Source organism: Bos mutus, chromosome 22, assembly GCF_027580195.1.
Source record: "Bos mutus isolate GX-2022 chromosome 22, NWIPB_WYAK_1.1, whole genome shotgun sequence".
NCBI classification, from domain to species: Eukaryota; Metazoa; Chordata; class Mammalia; order Artiodactyla; family Bovidae; genus Bos; species Bos mutus.
In genome coordinates, this window is record NC_091638.1 from 51,567,982 (window position 1) to 51,585,115 (window position 17,134).

The following is a 17,134-nucleotide window of genomic DNA, read 5'->3' on the forward strand; positions in this document are numbered from 1 at the left end:
AACCCAGGCTGGGAGGGGTGCTTGTGACTCCTGGGGGCCAGCGGCCACAGGTGCCTGCCCACACTGGGTACCTGTACACGGAGCCTGATCTGCCCGGGGGCTCCAATGGTGTCCCGGCCTCTCTTGGCAGGTTTTCTTGTCGGTACCTGACCTGCCCCCACTGTGGCCAGGGGAGTCTTACTCCTGCCACTTCGGGGAATCCCAGAGTCCTGCCCTGCTGACCAATTCTGGGGTCATGTGCCCCTCCCCGGACCCTAGCGAGGCCCCAGAGCTGCCAAGAGGAGCCGGTGGGTGAGAGAAGGAGCCCCGCCATCTTCCCAATTTGCTCCAAGGGGTGTGATAGGGATGAGGTGTGAATGTAGGCAAAGAACGCTAAAGCGGTGCCTTTCTCTGCGTCCTCCGTCTGCTCCCGGGTCCCCTCAAGTCCCTCTTTCCTACCCTGTGGACTGTGTTCCTGACCTTTGGAGTGCTGATCCCAAACCCGGTGTGGTCTCGGGGTCCGGGTGCCCCTCCCCTGTTCTCAGCCCAGCCCCTCCCCTCTCTGCAGACCACGTGTCCGTGAGCATGGAGCTCAGGTTTGGCGCCGTCGTGATCGCCGAGGCTGCCCTCTCCTTCTATGACTGCGTGGCCATCACCTTGCTCCGCCCGTCAGCACCGTGAGTTCTTCACCCCGACCCCTGGTGCTCCCCCCAACCCTGGGCTGCCCCGTGGCGCCCCCATGCCCCCATGACTGTGCTCTGTGCAGGTGCCAGGCCTGCGTGAGCAGCCGCTGGGGGTGTAACTGGTGTGTCTGGCAGCACCTCTGCACACACAAGGCCTCGTGTGATGCCGGGCCCACAGTGGTCGGCCGACAGGTGAGCCCATCGCCTTGCTGGGTCCGGGAGGGAGGGCGGGGTGGGGCATGGGGGTCCCCGTCGTGAGGGTTTCTCTGGTGGCCTGGGCTCTGTGTGTCTGCCTGCCCAAGTGCTCCGTTACGAGCACCTGAGCTGCCGTGTGGGACCTGCTCCCTGGAGGATGGCTGTCAGCATCCCACCTGTTTCGGGAGAGGCTGTTAGTGGCTGAGAGGCAGGAGAGGTCTGGGCATTGCGCCCCACCTTGGCACAGATGCCCCAGAGCCTGCCCCCTGCCCCCTCCCATCCCCTCTGGAGAATTAATGGGCTGTTTTTGTCTCTCTTCTCCTTGGTCTCCTTTCCTTTTAACATACCCTTTGCCTGCCTGCCGCCTGCTCCCGCGCCTGCCTGCTGAGTGGCCCTTCCTGTCCCTTCCTGTCCCTCTCTGCCTCCCCCTCCAGAGCCCACTTCTCTCCCCGGCCCCTCCTGCCCGAGATGCACCCACCTCCTTCCCACCCACAGCCCCCCAGGCCATGGTCACTCCCACTCCTGACACCCTGCCTGTGGACACTCCTTCCATAGCTTCCGATGTCCCCCCTGGGGCCAGGCCTTCCCCGCTCAGCCCCTGGGTGCCATGGGCAGGAACTGACCCCACCCCTGCCTCGGCTCCCACGGAGTCGCCTCTCCCCAGGGACCCTCCTCCTGCCCCCTCCAGCCCCCAGAGCACACCTGGCCCCACCGTGCCCGCCCCCTCGGCCTTAGGACCCCTGGCCACCCCTGAGGACCTGCTGGCCTCACACCCACCACCCTCTGAGGCAGCGGCCCTGCCTCCCGCCCCTGTGGAGCCTGGCCCCGAGGCCCTCCCCTCCGTGGGCCCCCAGGACCACCCCCCTGGCTCTGCCCCCGCCACCACTTTCCCAGGGGCCGCTGGCTCCACGAAGCCCGCTCTGGACTGGCTCATGAGAGAAGGCGGCGAGCTGCCCGAGGCGGACGAGTGGACGGGGGGTGATATGCCCGCCTTCTCCACTTCCAGCCTCCTCTCAGGTGATGGAGACTCCGCTGAGCACGAGGGCCCTCCCGCCCCGCTCATCCTCCTGTCCAGCCTGGACTACCAGTACGACACCCCTGGGCTTGGGGAGCTGGTGAGACCCGGCCCAGGAAGGGGGCCTCAGGGGAGGGGATGGGGGCCCACCTCATGATTCTGCCGGCGAGGGATGGGGCGGACAGTGGGGTGCGCCACCTTGCGCTGCCCGGGCCCCCTGGGGTTTTGCCTGGGGAGGGGGCGCTGTGACGGCGGGTGGGTGCCATAGACTGCCTTGCGCTTGGGGCTGCAGGAGGAAGCGACCTGGGGGGCAGCCTCCTGCCCTTGTGTGGAGAGCGTGCAGGGCTCCAGCCTGATGCCCGTCCACGTGCGGCGAGAAGTGCGACTGCTGGGCCGGAACCTGCGCCTCTTCCAGGTGTGTGTGGCCCGTGTGCGGGTGTCGCCATGGCCTCCTTTCTGTGTGTGTGTGAGTTGCTCAGTCGTGGCTGACTCTTTGCAGCCCTCCACCCTCCTCTGTCCATGGAATTTCCCAGACGAGAATACTGGAGTGGGTTGCCATTTCCTTCTCCAGGGGATCTTCCCCACCCAGGGATTGAACCTAGGTCTATGGCGTTGCAGTCAGATTCTTTTTTTTTTGTTTGTTTGGAAAGGTTTACTGTGCTTGGAGGGGAAAGGTTCAGTTCTTCTTGGCTATTGCGTTCCTCATGGTGGCTGGGACGTCGCTCAGCTCCTCTCTTCATCTTAGCATGGATGCGTGTCCCCACCCTTTTCTTGATCAACTTGAGGGCCCGCTTGTCCTTGGAGACCGCGAGCAGCTCCCTGGCCCGCCGCTCATGAGGGGCGAAGCCACACACCTCCCGGTTTGTGTTCCGCACGAACTTGGTGTGTTTGGTGAGGTGCCTGCGGCGGCGGCGGTGGCGTGCCTCAGCTTGCTCACGTCCTTGGCCGCCTTGTGACCTTGTTGAGGCCCACGGCCCGGGGTAGCGCAGAGCCTTGGCTGTTGTTCTTCACTGGCTGTCGTGGCAGAAGTGCAGGCAGATTCTTTACTGCCTAAGCCACCAGAGGAGGAAGCAGTGGCCTCCTTGGCTGTCAGCGAACTAGACACAAGTCCCGGCGAGGAGGGGAGAGCGTGACCTCAGGCCTCGATCCCAGCCCAGGGACTGTGCTGGGGGCCCCGCAGAGCTCACCAGGCCCAGCTCCTGAAGCTGCCCCCGCCGCCATGTCCTCTGCCCCCAGGACAGCCCAGGAGAGCACGAGTGTGTGATGGAGCTGGAGGGTCGGGAGGTGGTGGTTGAGGCCCGGGTCGAGTGTGAGCCGCCTCCAGATACCCGGTGCCACATCACGTGTCGGCCGTACCAGGTACACCCCCGAGTCCTGGGCACTGGCTGCAGGCTGGCCGCAGGGCGGCGACTGAGCTCGCTGGCTGCGCCATGCTCATCCCAGCTCACTCTCTGACCATGTGACCCCAAGGGAGTCCTGTACCCCAGTTCTGATCTCTAACCCTGTGCTCGAGGGTTCTTCTCTGACCTCTGACCCTGTGCCCAGGAGTCCTACTCTGATCTCTGACCCTGTGCCCCAGGGGTTCTGCTCTGACCCTGTGCCCCGGGGGATACTGTACCCCATCTCTGACTTGCGGCTTTGTGTTCCCACAAAGGGAACACACACTTTGGTCCTTTCTCTGACCACCCTCTCCCCAGGCCCAGTGGTTCCCCTGAGCCCGGGCACTGACCCCACTCCCGTTTCTCCAGCTCAGCTATGAGGCTCTGCAGCCAGAGCTCCGCGTGGGGCTGTTCCTGCGCCGGGCCGGCCGTCTGCGTGTGGACAGCGTGGATGGGCTGCACGGTGAGCCGCCTGGGGCTGCGGGGACTGGCTGGAGGCAACAGGGCTGTTCCCGGCCTGCCTGTCACTCTCGTCTCTCCACCCCGCAGTGGTGCTTTATGACTGTTCCGTGGGCCACGAGGACTGTAGCCGCTGCCAAACCGCCCTGCCCCAGTACGGCTGCGTGTGGTGCAAGGGGGAGCATCCTCAGTGCATGGCCCAGGAGGCCTGTGGCGAGGCTGAGGCTGTGGTCACCCAGTGCCCAGCACCCGTCATCCACTCGGTGAGTTGAAACACTGGCGCATCCCTTCAAGAGTGGGGGTGTGCTGCTGTGGGTTCAGGGGGCAGAGAGGTGGAAGAGGCTGGGCTGTCTCTTGTCTCTCCAGGCTGGTCACCAGGTGCACAGAGGTGACCAGTCCCTGCCCTGGAACAGGTGGAGCCACTGACTGGGCCTGTAGATGGCGGCACCCGGGTCACCATCAGGGGCTCCAACCTGGGCCAGCACGTGCAGGATGTGCAGGACACGGTCAGAGTGGCTGGAGTGCCCTGTGCTGTGGACGCCCAGGAGTATGAGGTGTCCAGCAGGTGAGTGGGCTGCACCGAGAGGAGCAGGGGACACCCCGTGGGCTCCATGGCTGGCTTTCCGGCTGAGTGCCGTCCACCTGCGGCTCGTCTGCGCACCCCTCTCCCCGCTTCCCTTGGCTCTGGTCACAGTGTCTCAGGGCTGAGGTTGCTGTGGAGGCCTTGGCTTGGTGCACGAACCTGCAGTTTCCTGGCCTGCAGCCCAGTCCCTGCCCAGAGCTGACTGGTGGCTCTGCTTCCCGGCTCAGCCTCAGTATGCTTAGCCGGCTTTCCAGATGACCATGGACATAGTTGTGGCAGCCGGCGCTGTGCTCCGGGGCTGACCTTCCTGCCCTCTGGCACTTCTTCCCCAAGCACTGCCCCTGGCGGGCTCCTCAGTGGGAAGGTTGACTTGTGACACACCTGCTGAGTGCCAGGCTCCAGGACCCCTGCCACCTTCCCGGAGCTTGTGGCTTACAGGCTGGTAGTTACAGGGTCCCAGAGGCACACACAGAATGAGGCCAAGGAGACATCTCTAAGCCACAGGTCCCCAACCCGCTGGATGTCAGGGTTACCTGGCTAGTGGGTCCAAAACCCCAGGGCAGATCCTCAAACCACCTCTCCCACTTCCTGCAGAGGTCTGCATCTGTAGGCCCCGTGGTCTGATTTTCAACGAGACTTTCCTAGAGCTTGTCCTTGCCACCAGAACGTACTAAATGTACTATAACTAACAGCTTGGGGTGACTGTTAATGATCCTAGAACCACGAGACCAAAGTCCTTTCTGAGCTGCCGTACAAAATGATCAAAATGCATTCCAGCGGAAATCTCTCCCGGGGAGTTCACACTTTGGTGGTTCTGCTCCCTGGGGGTATTTGCAGTGACCGTGACAATGTCAGAGTCCAGCCACTGCGGGCTTCAATTTCTGGAGAGTGATTGGCCCCGAGCTTCTGTTTCCTGGCTGAGAACTAACATTTCTTAGATTGTTCACTTTCCCTTCATGTCCAACCCCAGACCTGACTAGAGGCGTTCGGAAGTTTTTTGGGGGGGAAGTCAAGTTTGTATCACCGTGGTGTTTTTTTTTTATATATACATATATATATATATATATATATATATACACACACACACACATACAGGCTTCCCTAGTGACTCAGATGGTAAAGAATCTGCCTGTAATGCCGGAACTGTGGGTTTGATCCCTGGGTTGGGAAGATCCCTGGAGGAGGTCATGGCAACCCACTCCAGTATTCTTGCCTAGAGAATTCCATAGTCACAGGAGCCTGGTGAGCTACGGTCCATGGGGTCGCAAAGATTTGGACACGACTGAGCACTAACACTCACACACACACACACATATTTATTTAGCTGTGTTGGGAATCTTTCATTGTGGTACATGAACTCATGGACTCTTGTAGTTGCGGTGAATGGGTTTAGTTGCTCTGAGACTTGTGAGATCTCAGTTCCCCAACCAGGGATCGAACCGGCGTCCCTTCCATTGCAAGGCAGATTCTTTACTACTAGACCACCAGGGAAGTCCCAAGGTATCACCAGCTTGTAACTGGTGCTGTGCGCTGCGGTGAAGGTCGCCAGTCAGGTCCGCTCAACTCTCAGCGCACCCCTGCCCCCAGCATTACAGGGTCCCTTGGTAAATCTGTGTCCCACAGAGAGAGAAATTGTCCTCGTCAGTGGAGGTCTGGGGTTGGACTTGAGGGATCGAACCACAAATATTAATTCTCAGATGGCAGAGCCTCCTGGCAAGCTGTTAAGGAATTTGTTCCAAAGCAAGAGAATCTGTCAGTGTCGGGAGCAGGGAAACCACCTGATGTAGTGGGCCAGGGAAGGGGCGGCCGGGTCGGTTTGAGGGGTCCTCAGCGTGGCCCAGCGCCTCAGCTTGCCCTGTGCCCACAGCCTCGTGTGTATCACCGGGGCCAGCAGGGAGGAGGTGGCAGGCGCCGTGACGGTGGAGGTACCAGGAAGAGGACGTGGCGTCTCAGAGCATGACTTTGCCTACCAGGTGCCTGGCTGCCCGGTCCCCACCCCTCATGCGGCTCCTTCCAGCCCCTTGGTTCGCCTTTGGGGCTCCCACCCCAGGGCCTCTGCGCTACATCCAGGTCCCTCTGCCTCCCTGTTTCTGGCCTCAGGCCTGACTGTTTCTTCCTTTCCCCTTCCCACAGGACCCCAAGGTGCAGTCCGTCTTCCCTGCCCGAGGCCCCAGAGCTGGGGGTACCAGCCTCACCCTGCATGGCTCCAAGCTTCTGACCGGGCGGCTGGAGGACATCCGAGTGGTGGTGGGCGACCAGCCTTGTCACCTGTGAGGGCTGCTTCCTCATCCTGCAACCATCCTTGTGCCCCGGGGAGAAGATGGAGGGGGTGGCCTGCTGGGGAGAGGAGAAAGGGGGACAGGGACCGAGTCAGGAAGCAGCCAGCCCCTCCTGGTGCGGGGTTGTTGGGGGGCAGGGGGTGGTGGTGTGCACCTCCAGGGTCACCCGTGGAGACAGCAGTCAGCACCGAAGGGGAGTGAACTGAGGCCCAAGCGGGTCTGAGTCCTGCAATACCCTTCCCCACTCCGGTGCCCCCTTTGGCCTGGCCCGCCTCCCACTGCTCCCTCCCTTCCCCAGGCTGCTGGAGCAGCAGGCTGAGCAGCTGCAATGCGAGACCAGCCCGCACCCCACGCCTGCCACACTCCCCGTGGCTGTGTGGTTTGGGGCCGCCGAGCGGAGGCTTCAGCACAGCCAGTTCGAGTACACATCGGACCCCAATGTCACGTCTGCCAACCCCACCAAGAGCTTCCTCAGGTGCTGGGCCAAGGGCACGGCTGCCTAGCAGTGGCAGCGAGGTCTTTGCGGCTCCAGTCCATGGGGCTTTGTAGGGCTCTAGCAGGGGCTTCACCTGCCACAGTGCTGGTGGGGAGAGGGGTCATGGGGCTTTGGGTATATTGTTCAGTCACTCGGTTGTGTCTGACTCTTTGCGACCCCATGGACTGCAGCTCGCCAGGCTTTCCTGTCCTTCACCATCTCAGAGCTTACTCGAACTCATGTCCACTGAATTGGTGATGCCATCCAACCATCTGGTCCTCAGTCACCCCCTTCTTTGGGTTTGGGTTGGGGCTGACCTAACATCGGGGCCTGGGCTGCGCCCAGGGTTCACATGAGCCACAAGTGGTTCCTGGGCTGTGTTTTCAGTGGAGGCCGTGAGATCCGGGTCTGTGGCCAGAATTTAGATGTGGTACAGACACCAAGAATCCGCGTCACTGTGGCCATGAGAGCGTCAAGGCCGGGCCAGGGGCTTGAGCGGAGGCGCCGAGTGGTCCCAGAGACAGCATGCTCCCCCGGCGTGTCCTGTGGCGGCCTTCATGTAAGACCCCCATGGGCGTCTCCCGCCTGCACCGGGCTTGCCATCACCCAGCTCAGCCCTGGACGGCCGTGGGGGGTGGGCACCAGTGGAGGCTGTGGCCCACCTCGTGTGTGCTCTCAGCGGTCCCTCCCTGTCTTCCCTACCTCTGCCCTAGTTTGAGGAGCCTTGCCACGTGAACTCCTCCCAGCTCATCACATGCCACACACCGGCCCTCCCAGGCCTGCCTGAGGACCCCTGGGTCCGTGTGGAATTTATCCTTGACAACCTGGTCTTTGACTTTGCGACACTGAACCCCACGCCCTTCTCCTATGAGGCCGACCCCATCCTGCAGCCCCTCAACCCTGAGGATCCCAGCGCACCGTTCCGGCACAAGCCTGGGAGTGTGCTCTCTGTGGAGGTACTGCTTCAGATGGGACTGGGTGGGGCCCCAACACCCTTCACTTTGCCAGGCAGTACTGCTGTGTATGGCAGAGACGGCACAACAGCAGAGCAGGGGCCGGGGCATGGACCCGGCGGCTGCTGAGGGGGCTGGTGGTGGGGTGCCTGGACTGGGTCCTGTGGCCTGGGTCCTGACACGCTCTGTGGCAGGTGTCTGAATAACAATACGTAAATGGCTTGGCACACACTGTGGTGAACAGGTACATAGTAGGTGCCTGGGCTGATTGCCACTTGGCAGCCTGCTTCATGCAGACATGTACTTGTCATGTGTTCTGATGCACGCAGTAGCTGGGGACCCTGAAAGGCCAGAGGTAGATAGCTCATCATTGCCCACCCAGTGAGCCAGCAGACACACAGGGGCTCTGCTCCTTTAGGTCCCTGGGCAGGATTTGGGCCCAGCTTTATGTTCTCCAGACTTTTTAAATGTTTGTTTGTTTGTTTGGCTGCGCTGGGTCTTCGTCGCTGCATGGGATTTCTCTAGTCGCAGCAAGTGGGGGCTAACTCTCTAGTTGGCGTGCGCGGGCCTCTCACTATGGTGGCTGCTCTTGTTGCACAGCACGGACTCTGGGTCTCATGGGCTCAGAAGTTGTGGCACATGGGCTTAGTTGCCCCACGGCATGTGGAATCTTTCCAGACCAGGGATTGAATTCATGTCCCCTGCATTGGCAGGTGGATTCCTCTTTTTTTGTTTTCCCCACAGATCATTGCATCCTTTTTTAAAAACATTATTTATGTTTATTTATTTTTCAAAAATATTTATTATTTGACCGTACCTGGTCTTGGTTGCGGCATGGCAGGATCTTCCGTCTTTGTTGCAGCATTCAGATTCTTTAGTTGCGAATGTGAATTCTTAGTTGTGGCATATGGGATCTAGTTCCCTGATCAGGGCTAGAACCCGGGCCCCTGGCACTGGGAGCACGGAGTCTCAGCAACTGGACCACCAGGGAAGTCCCTATGTTTATTTTTAATTGTGCTGGGTCTTCTTTATTCTGTGCAAGCTCCCCCCAGTTGCAGAGAGTGGGGGCCACTCTTTGTGGTTGCGGGGCTCGGGCCTCTCATCACAAGCTCCGCCCACGCCTGCTGCATGGCACGTGGGCACAGGGGTTCAGTAGTTGTGGTCCATGGGCTTTAGTTGCTCCTTGGCTTGTGGAATCTTCCGGACCAGGGATTAAACCCATGTCTCCTGCATTGGCAGGTGGGTTCCCATCCTCTGGACCACCAGGCAAGTCCTATTCTGCAGATTTATAGCTCTGGAAAAGTTTAAGACTTTTCCAGGAAAAGGAAGGAGGATAGAGAGGGGCAGAAAAGGTCAGGAGGCAGCTTGGAAAACGTCATGGGGTTGTCACCCCATGTACAGGGCAAGAAGCGCTGAGACACCATGAACCCTGCTCCTGCGGGTGGGTCTCAGGACCGTCCTTCCCGCATTTGGGGAGATAAGATGGGAGTGACCATTAGCTCCTCCCTTTAGGGAAGAGTTCTGAGTGATCGATCGGTGACCCCGTGTTCCAGGGGGAGAATCTGGACCTCGCAATATCCAAGGAGGAGGTGGTGGCCATGATCGGGGACGGCCCGTGTGTGGTGAAGACGCTGACCCGGCACCACCTGTACTGTGAACCTCCCATGGAGCAGCCCCTCCCCCGGCACCATGCCCTCCGGGAGGCGCCCGACGCCTTGCCCGAGTTCACGGTCAGTGGGCAAAGCGCTGGGCTGGGGTGGGCCCTGGGCGTGCACTGAACTCGCGCTCATGGTAGGCTCCTCTTGCAGGTGCAGATGGGGAACCTTCGTTTCTCCCTGGGCCACGTGCAGTACGATGGCGAGAGCCCCGTGGCTTTTCCCATGGCAGCCCAGGTGGGCTTGGGGGTGGGCACCTCTCTCCTGGCTCTGGGTGTCATCATCATTGTCCTTATGTACAGGTGAGTATAGCCAGGTGTGGCTGGTCCGGGCAGGTGGCAGGGTGGTTGGATTGGGAAGGGGCATACTAGACCACTGGTCGGCAAACACCTCCTAGAAAGGGCAGGAGACTATTCTGGGCTTTGTGGGCCAGCAGCAGTGGCTCAGCTCTGCCATTCCAGCCTGGCAATGGCTGCAGACAGTGTACAAACACACAAGCGTGGCTGTGTTCCAACATATCTTTATTTACAAAAGCCGGCCAGGGGCCGGACTTGGCCCTGTTACAGTTTACTGATCTCAGACTAGGCTGGGTCACGGGTGGGAGTGACTTGCCTAGGATGGGACAGGTTGAATTATTCTAACTAGACCCTGGCTTGCTGGGCATGGCTGGGTTAGACTAGGGTGGGCCCGGGCCTGATGGGACCCTGCAAGGGCTCAGGCCTCCCCTGGCCTTCCCTGCCTTGACCTTGGTGCTGAGCAGGAGGAAGAGCAAGCAGGCCCTGAGGGACTATAAGAAAGTGCAGATCCAACTGGAGAACCTGGAGAGCAGCGTGCGGGACCGTTGCAAGAAGGAGTTCACAGGTGAGGCTGCCCAGGCCCCGCACCCCAGGGCTCTGTGCCCAGCCTGCTCCCATCTCCTAGGATCTGCACCCAGACCTGCCTCTTCTGCTCCACAGACCTGATGACCGAGATGACCGACCTCACCAGTGACCTTCTGGGCAGCGGCATCCCCTTCCTTGACTACAAGGTGTATGCTGAGAGGGTCTTCTTCCCTGGGCACCAGGAGTCGCCCTTGCACCGGGACCTGGGCGTGCCTGAGAGCAGGCGCCCCACCGTGGAGCAGGGGCTGGGGCAGCTGTCCAACCTGCTCAACAGCAAGCTCTTCTTGACCAAGGTGCCAGCCCCTCTGGCCCCTCCATCCCGACCCTCCAGGGATGGGGAGGGAGCCCCCGAGTCCTCTGGCCCCGCCCCTTCTCAGTCCCTCCGTTTCTGAATCTGCCCTCCCTGCCCACCCGTTGTCCCCTCTCCCTGGCGCCAGTTCATCCACACCCTGGAGAGCCAGCGCACCTTCTCAGCCCGGGACCGCGCCTACGTGGCGTCTCTGCTCACCGTGGCGCTGCATGGAAAGCTGGAGTACTTCACTGACATCCTGCGCACCCTGCTCAGTGACCTGGTGGCCCAGTATGTGGCCAAGAATCCCAAGCTGATGCTGCGCAGGTCTGTGTGTCTGCCAGCAGCCACGGGGCCGGGTGGTCGGGGACAGCAGGAGCCAAGACCTGAGTCAGGCCCTCCAGGTGTGGGGTCTGCCAGATAGACAGCCCTGGGCGCCCCTGCACCTGCTGACTCTGCCCTGCCCTCCTCCTTGTCATCCCAGGACAGAGACTGTAGTGGAGAAGCTGCTCACCAATTGGATGTCCATCTGCCTCTACACTTTCGTGAGGGTGAGCGAGGCAGAGGCGGACGAGGCTCCCCTCCAGGGAGGGTCGGGATTTGACCCGCACAGCTTCTTGGCCTGCACGCCCCTGCCCAGCACGTCCTGAGTCACCTTTAGCCTTCTGTGGCCTGCATCCTGTCCCTTCCCCGTGCTTGTCACCCGCCCCGGGAGCCCTAACTGCCTGCTGCTTCCCCAGGACGCAGTAGGGGAGCCTTTGTACATGCTTTTCCGTGGAATTAAGCATCAAGTGGACAAAGGGCCAGTAGACAGTGTGACCGGCAAAGCCAAATACACGCTGAATGACAACCGCCTGCTCCGAGAGGATGTGGAGTACCGGCCCCTGGTGAGAGAGAGAGAGAGAGAGAGAGAGAGTGTGTGTGTGTGTGTGTGTGTGTGTGTTTGTACGCGCATGTGCATGCATGCCTGCTGGTGAGTCAGTCTCCATGAGGGTGAGCAGCGCGACCACGTGTGATTGTCTGCATCTGATTGGAGCCAGCTTAACTTCTGGCTGGCTACAGGATAGAGGCTTGAGGGGCAGACCTTGAAGATTCGGGGCTCAGAGGTTCCCCAGGTTTGGAATGGAGTCAGGGTACCCACAGCCAGGGTCTAGGGAGCAGCCAGCCCAGGTCCTTGCTGTGTCGGGGCCTGAGTGTCTGCCTGACCCGTGTCTCAGCCAGGGGTGTGTGGTTGAGCCCACCAGGCTGGGAGTCAGCCTGGCAGACCTGCCCATCCTTTCCCTCTGGATTTGCTTTCCCCTTGGTGCCCTGCCTGGAGTTCCTTTGGGGAAAATCCCGTTCAGACTCCGCCTACCTGCTCCTCTGGCCAGCTGGCAGGAACTCCACTTCTTACACAGGTTTTCTTAGGTTTTCTCAGGTTCCTTGGCCTGACCGGCTGAGCCAAGGAGCCTGGGGATCCGAGTGCAGAGGGACTGGTGCTCTCCCATTTTTTTCCTGCCATTCACCCAGCAGACGCTAGTGCACTGGGCACGGGGTGGAGGGCGCCGCTGTCCGTGGGGAGGCAGGCAGGTGAAGAGACACGAGCGGGTGACTGTGTGGTGCCTGGAGGCCAGAGGCAGTGGCCTCCTCACGGCTTGTCCCCGTCCTTGGCCTTGACATCTTGGTCGTCCCGCGTGTGCTGTGAGCCCTGACTGCCCCCACGTGTCATGCACAGACCTTGAACGCACTGCTGGCTGTGGGGCATGGAGCAGGAGAAGCCCAGGGCGTGCCCGTGAAGGTCCTGGACTGTGACACCATCTCCCAGGCCAAGGAGAAAATGCTGGATCAGCTTTATAAAGGAGTGCCCCTTGCCCAGCGGCCAGATCCCCGCACCCTGGATGTCGGTAAGGCTGGAGGGGATGGGTGGTCTGGGTATCCCGAGGCTAGGGCTGGCCCTAGACCAGCTCTGCAGGGTCATCTTATCACTGGGGGGCGGGGGGAGGCGGGGGGACTCTCCAGCATCTCTGCCGGGATGACCTAGCGCCTGGTAGGGGCCCCTGTTTATGCTCTTCCGAGCAGTTGGGTGAGGTTGCTCCTCACAGAGGGGCCACTGCCTCTGGGAAGAGGGGCAGCACTCGCCGCAGGAAGGGTGTTCTGAAAGCCCTGGACCGAGCCTGCCTTGCCCCTGCAGAGTGGCGGTCTGGGGTGGCCGGGCATCTCATTCTTTCCGACGAGGACGTGACATCTGAGATCCAGGGTCTGTGGAGGCGCCTGAACACCTTGCAGCATTACAAGGTGGGAGGGGAGGGAGCTGAGCGGGGGTTGGGGGGGCGCAGTGGGGCGGGCTGGCGGAGGGGTCACCAACTGTGGTCAGCAGGTCCCCGACGGAGCAACTGTGGCCCTCGTGCCCTGCCTCACCAAGCACGTCCTCCGGGAAAGCCAGGACTACGTGCCGGGAGAGAGTGAGTACCTATCCCCCTGCCCCGCTCCCCCCATCACAGTCCTCTGCCCTTGGTTTGCCTGGTGTCCAGTAATGGGAGAAGGTCCTCTGGATCTCAGGGTGGGCTTCCCTTCCACCCGGGGTGGGGCTGGGGCCCCACACTGCTGGGTGTTGGCAGGACCCCAGGGGCCTAGGGCAGCGGGCACTGACAAGGGGTGACAAGCTGTAAGGTCTCGGCACAGGGACCCCGATGCTGGAGGATGTGGACGAGGGGGGCATCCGGCCCTGGCACCTGGTGAAGCCCAGCGAGGAGCCGGAGCCGCCCAGGCCTCGGAGGGGCAGCCTTCGGGGCGGGGAGCGGGAGCGGGCCAAGGCCATCCCGGAGATCTACCTGACACGCCTGCTGTCCATGAAGGTGGCACTCAGGGCAGGGACGGGACAGGCAGTGGGATGGGGGGTGGGGCGTGCGGGGCTCACGTGGTGTCACCAGGCGGCTGAGGCCGGGCCGGGCCGAGGTCCCCTGCTGACCGCACCTCCTGTGTGTCTGCCCACCCCTCCCACAGGGGACCCTGCAGAAGTTCGTGGATGACCTGTTCCAGGTGATTCTCAGTACCAGCCGCCCGGTGCCGCTCGCCATAAAATACTTCTTCGACCTGCTGGACGAGCAGGCCCAGCAGCACGGCATCTCGGACCAGGACACCGTCCACATCTGGAAGACCAACAGGTGGGGGCGGGGCGGGCCGGGTGGGCCTGCTCAGTGTGGGGCCCCGCCTGCCTCCCGCATGCGGCTCATCGGCCCCTCCCATTCCCCCACCCCACCCTTTGCAGCTTGCCCCTGAGGTTCTGGATCAATATAATCAAAAACCCGCAGTTCGTGTTCGACGTGCAGACATCTGACAATATGGACGCGGTGCTCCTGGTCATCGCCCAGACCTTCATGGACGCCTGCACCCTGGCTGACCACAAGCTGGGCCGGGTGAGCCGGTCAGGGTGGGCCGGGAGGGCGTGGGGGGTGGGTGGGGCGGCCTGGCCGGGGGTGGACCGTGCTGTGAGCGCTCGCAGATTCCCGGCTTTCTGGAGGATGTCTGGAAGGAGGATATGGGAGGCCTTTGACCCTGGCCCTGGACCGGGCTTTGTTCCTAGGCTCCCTGGGAGGTGGCCGTGCCTCAGCCTTGTAGCAAGGCTGATGTAGCAAGGGCCGGGGCCATGTGTGCCGATTCACAACATCAAGACAAGGCAGTAGGTGCTGGTGGGTGTGGCAGGAGGCCAGGGCCACTTGGCGAGGGCTCACCCTGAGGGTGATGGGGAGCCACTGAGGGCCTGGGGACAGGGGTGGGGGGTCAGACCTGAGAGTTAGGTGGAGCCCCCAGGTGGTCGCCAGTGGATGGACTGGAGCCTGGTGTCCAGAGCAGAAGCTGTGCTGTCCCTGGGATGAGCAGTGGCCGCGTTCAAGCTGGATTGAAAGGGTACAGGGCGGGCAGGAGCTGTGGGTTGGATGTGGGGGATGAGGAAGAGGGAGGGGTGCCTTCTGACCCCTGGGCCTCTGGCTGTCGTGAGCTCAGACTTGGAGGAGGGGCCGCCGGGTGGTCTCTAGGCAGAGACTTGGATTCTGTAAACACCGAGCATCTCCTGGCTGCCTGGGGGGCTGGATTCCAAGGGCAGCGGAGGAGGTTTCCACCAGCCAGGGCAGTACAAGGGGGAGAGTCCGGGGAGGGCCAGGCGAGCAGGGATGTGCGGATAGGGGAGCCGGGAAGCACGGAGCGGGAGCTGACCGCTGCTGCCTGGTGGCACAGAGGGTGCAGGTCAGTTGTCACAGGGGTCAGAACCCAGAGAGTCCGTGACTGATACAGGGTCCCCACCGGGACTGCACAGGTACCCAGCAGGGAGGACCCTCGTGGCTCCTCAGGCCTGTGATCAGAATCTGCTTATCCTGGTCTGCTGGGCCACAGTTGGCCTGGGACCTCTTGAGAGATCTGTCTCTAGCCCTGTATGAAGAAACGAGATGGAAGGCTCCAATCGTAGAGCTGTCTGTTGGGAGCCATTTTTTGGTCTGAGCTCTCATCACTCTGCCCATGATGAGCTGAGACCCACAGGGCCACACCACCACTCCAGGGTGTGTGCTCTTTGGTGTCCGGTTCTGATGTCTGATCTTCACACAGCCCCCCGCTTCCTGGTAGTACTGCAGGTGCTTCCTGGGTGAGTCAAGAATAGGGCAAACCAGGATGCCGAGGGCGCCCCTGCGGAGAGCGGCTGAGAAGCAGGCATCTGGTCTCAGACCCTGGCTCTCAGCGGGCAGTGCAGTCTTGCCCCACCCTCCCTGCAGCTGTAGGATGAGGCAGCAGGTCCCGAGAACGGAAGTGTGCTGTCCTGCAGCCCAGGACAGAACTGGGACTGGAGCCCAGTGCGGTGGTAGAGGACGTGTCTGGTCCTGTTAGACTGTGGGCCCTGGTTGGAGAGAGACCTGCTTCAAATCCCAGCTCAGCCATGCATGAGTGAGATGGTCTGGGGCAATGTAATTAAATTTCCGGGTTAGTTTCCTGAGTTTTAAGATGAGTCTGTGGAGAATGGACAGCACATGGAGAAGCAGTCTTAGGGCTCCACACGGCTTGCCAGTTCCCTGCCGGGTCTGGGTGGAGGCACGTGGAGCTGAGAGATGACCTTGGAAAGAGAGATGGGGAGAAGTTCAAGGTGATGACGGCAGAGGTGGGACAACGGGGAGGGGTGACGGAAGGAAGGAGCTGGGGTGACCAGCCGTCCGGCTTGCCTGGGACTGAGGAGGTTTCCTGTGATTCAGGACTTAGTTTTCTTTTAATGTGTGTTCATTTTACTTATTTATTTTCGGCCGTGCTGGGTCTTCCTCGCTGTGCGGGCTTTCCCCTAGTTGCAGCGAGTGGGGGTGCAGCGTGTGGGCCTCTCTGCGGTGGCTTCTCTGGTTGCGGAGCACAGGCTTAGGGCGCCCGGCCTTCATAGTTGCAGCACGTGGTCTCATAGTTGAGGCTCCTGGGCTCTCGAGCACAGGCTCAGGAGTTGTGGCGCAGGGACTTAGTTGCCCGGAGGCATGTGGCATCTTCCCGGATCAGGGAACCCGCGTCTCCTGCATTGGCAGGCAGAGTCCTTGCCATCGGGCCACAAGGGAAGGCCAAGGACTGGGCTTTAAAACGGAAGCAGTGCCGGGGGCAGTGGGACAGCTGGTCACCCTAACAGGGCTCTCATCCTTCCTTTGCTTTGGCTGCTCGCCTGCTGGCACCCAGGACTCCCCCATCAACAAACTTCTGTATGCTCGCGATATTCCCCGGTACAAACGGATGGTGGAAAGGTATGAGGGAAGGGAGTTGGGTCTGGAAGATAACCAGTGGATGGATGGGTGGGTGTTTACAGCAGAGGCCCCCGGGGTGGGCCTGGGGGGGTGAGGAAGGGTTTGTTTCTCTACTGACTTTTGGACCCATAATCTCTGGTAGGTACTACGCAGACATCAGACAGACCATCCCTGCCAGTGATCAAGAAATGAACTCCATCCTGGCCGAGCTGTCTCGGGTATGGCCCTGCTTCTGCTTCTTGGGTTGGGCACAGGCCTTCTGCCCCAAGGGTCCTGCCTGCTTCACACTGCTCCGTACAGGGAAGTCCTGGGGCCTCCGAAGAGTGTTCCTGTTGCCTCTGTAAAATACCAGGCCTCCCAGCATCTCATCAGAGAGCAGCAGGGTCTTATCCCGGCAGCTACCACCTGACCGGACTCAGCTGGGTGTTAAGATGTTTGCTGCCGTTCAGGGTTTATGGACCACGGTTCCCAGGCAGCGAGGAGGCAGGGATTGAACCCCAGGACCGTCTGGCCCAGCCTGTCCACATCCTGCTGCTCTGCTTCCTGGGCAGTGTAGACCTGCCCCCGCCTACTC

The 17,134-nt window shown here is 61.2% G+C and overlaps 1 protein-coding gene across 6 annotated transcripts in view; it reads left to right on the forward strand.

The window, feature by feature from the left end:
• Positions 1-17,134, forward strand: part of PLXNB1 (plexin B1) — a 29,043-nt gene that overhangs the window by 8,851 nt on the left and 3,058 nt on the right. For 5 of the 6 annotated variants that reach the window (XM_070360616.1, XM_070360620.1, XM_070360617.1 and 2 more), the window contains 29 exons: positions 131-287; positions 548-656; positions 746-854; positions 1,292-1,972; positions 2,165-2,287; positions 3,109-3,231; positions 3,621-3,714; positions 3,801-3,973; positions 4,124-4,275; positions 6,161-6,266; positions 6,427-6,563; positions 6,871-7,047; positions 7,435-7,606; positions 7,761-8,003; positions 9,554-9,730; positions 9,809-9,957; positions 10,416-10,516; positions 10,612-10,829; positions 10,974-11,152; positions 11,310-11,376; positions 11,566-11,712; positions 12,540-12,708; positions 12,996-13,099; positions 13,182-13,266; positions 13,475-13,659; positions 13,808-13,968; positions 14,073-14,220; positions 16,496-16,560; positions 16,703-16,778. In XM_070360616.1, coding sequence (XP_070216717.1) covers positions 131-287; positions 548-656; positions 746-854; positions 1,292-1,972; positions 2,165-2,287; positions 3,109-3,231; positions 3,621-3,714; positions 3,801-3,973; positions 4,124-4,275; positions 6,161-6,266; positions 6,427-6,563; positions 6,871-7,047; positions 7,435-7,606; positions 7,761-8,003; positions 9,554-9,730; positions 9,809-9,957; positions 10,416-10,516; positions 10,612-10,829; positions 10,974-11,152; positions 11,310-11,376; positions 11,566-11,712; positions 12,540-12,708; positions 12,996-13,099; positions 13,182-13,266; positions 13,475-13,659; positions 13,808-13,968; positions 14,073-14,220; positions 16,496-16,560; positions 16,703-16,778 — 4,587 coding nt within the window. The remainder of the gene's footprint in view (positions 1-130; positions 288-547; positions 657-745; positions 855-1,291; positions 1,973-2,164; positions 2,288-3,108; positions 3,232-3,620; positions 3,715-3,800; positions 3,974-4,123; positions 4,276-6,160; positions 6,267-6,426; positions 6,564-6,870; positions 7,048-7,434; positions 7,607-7,760; positions 8,004-9,553; positions 9,731-9,808; positions 9,958-10,415; positions 10,517-10,611; positions 10,830-10,973; positions 11,153-11,309; positions 11,377-11,565; positions 11,713-12,539; positions 12,709-12,995; positions 13,100-13,181; positions 13,267-13,474; positions 13,660-13,807; positions 13,969-14,072; positions 14,221-16,495; positions 16,561-16,702; positions 16,779-17,134) is intronic. The other variant, XM_070360621.1, reaches the window with a different exon arrangement.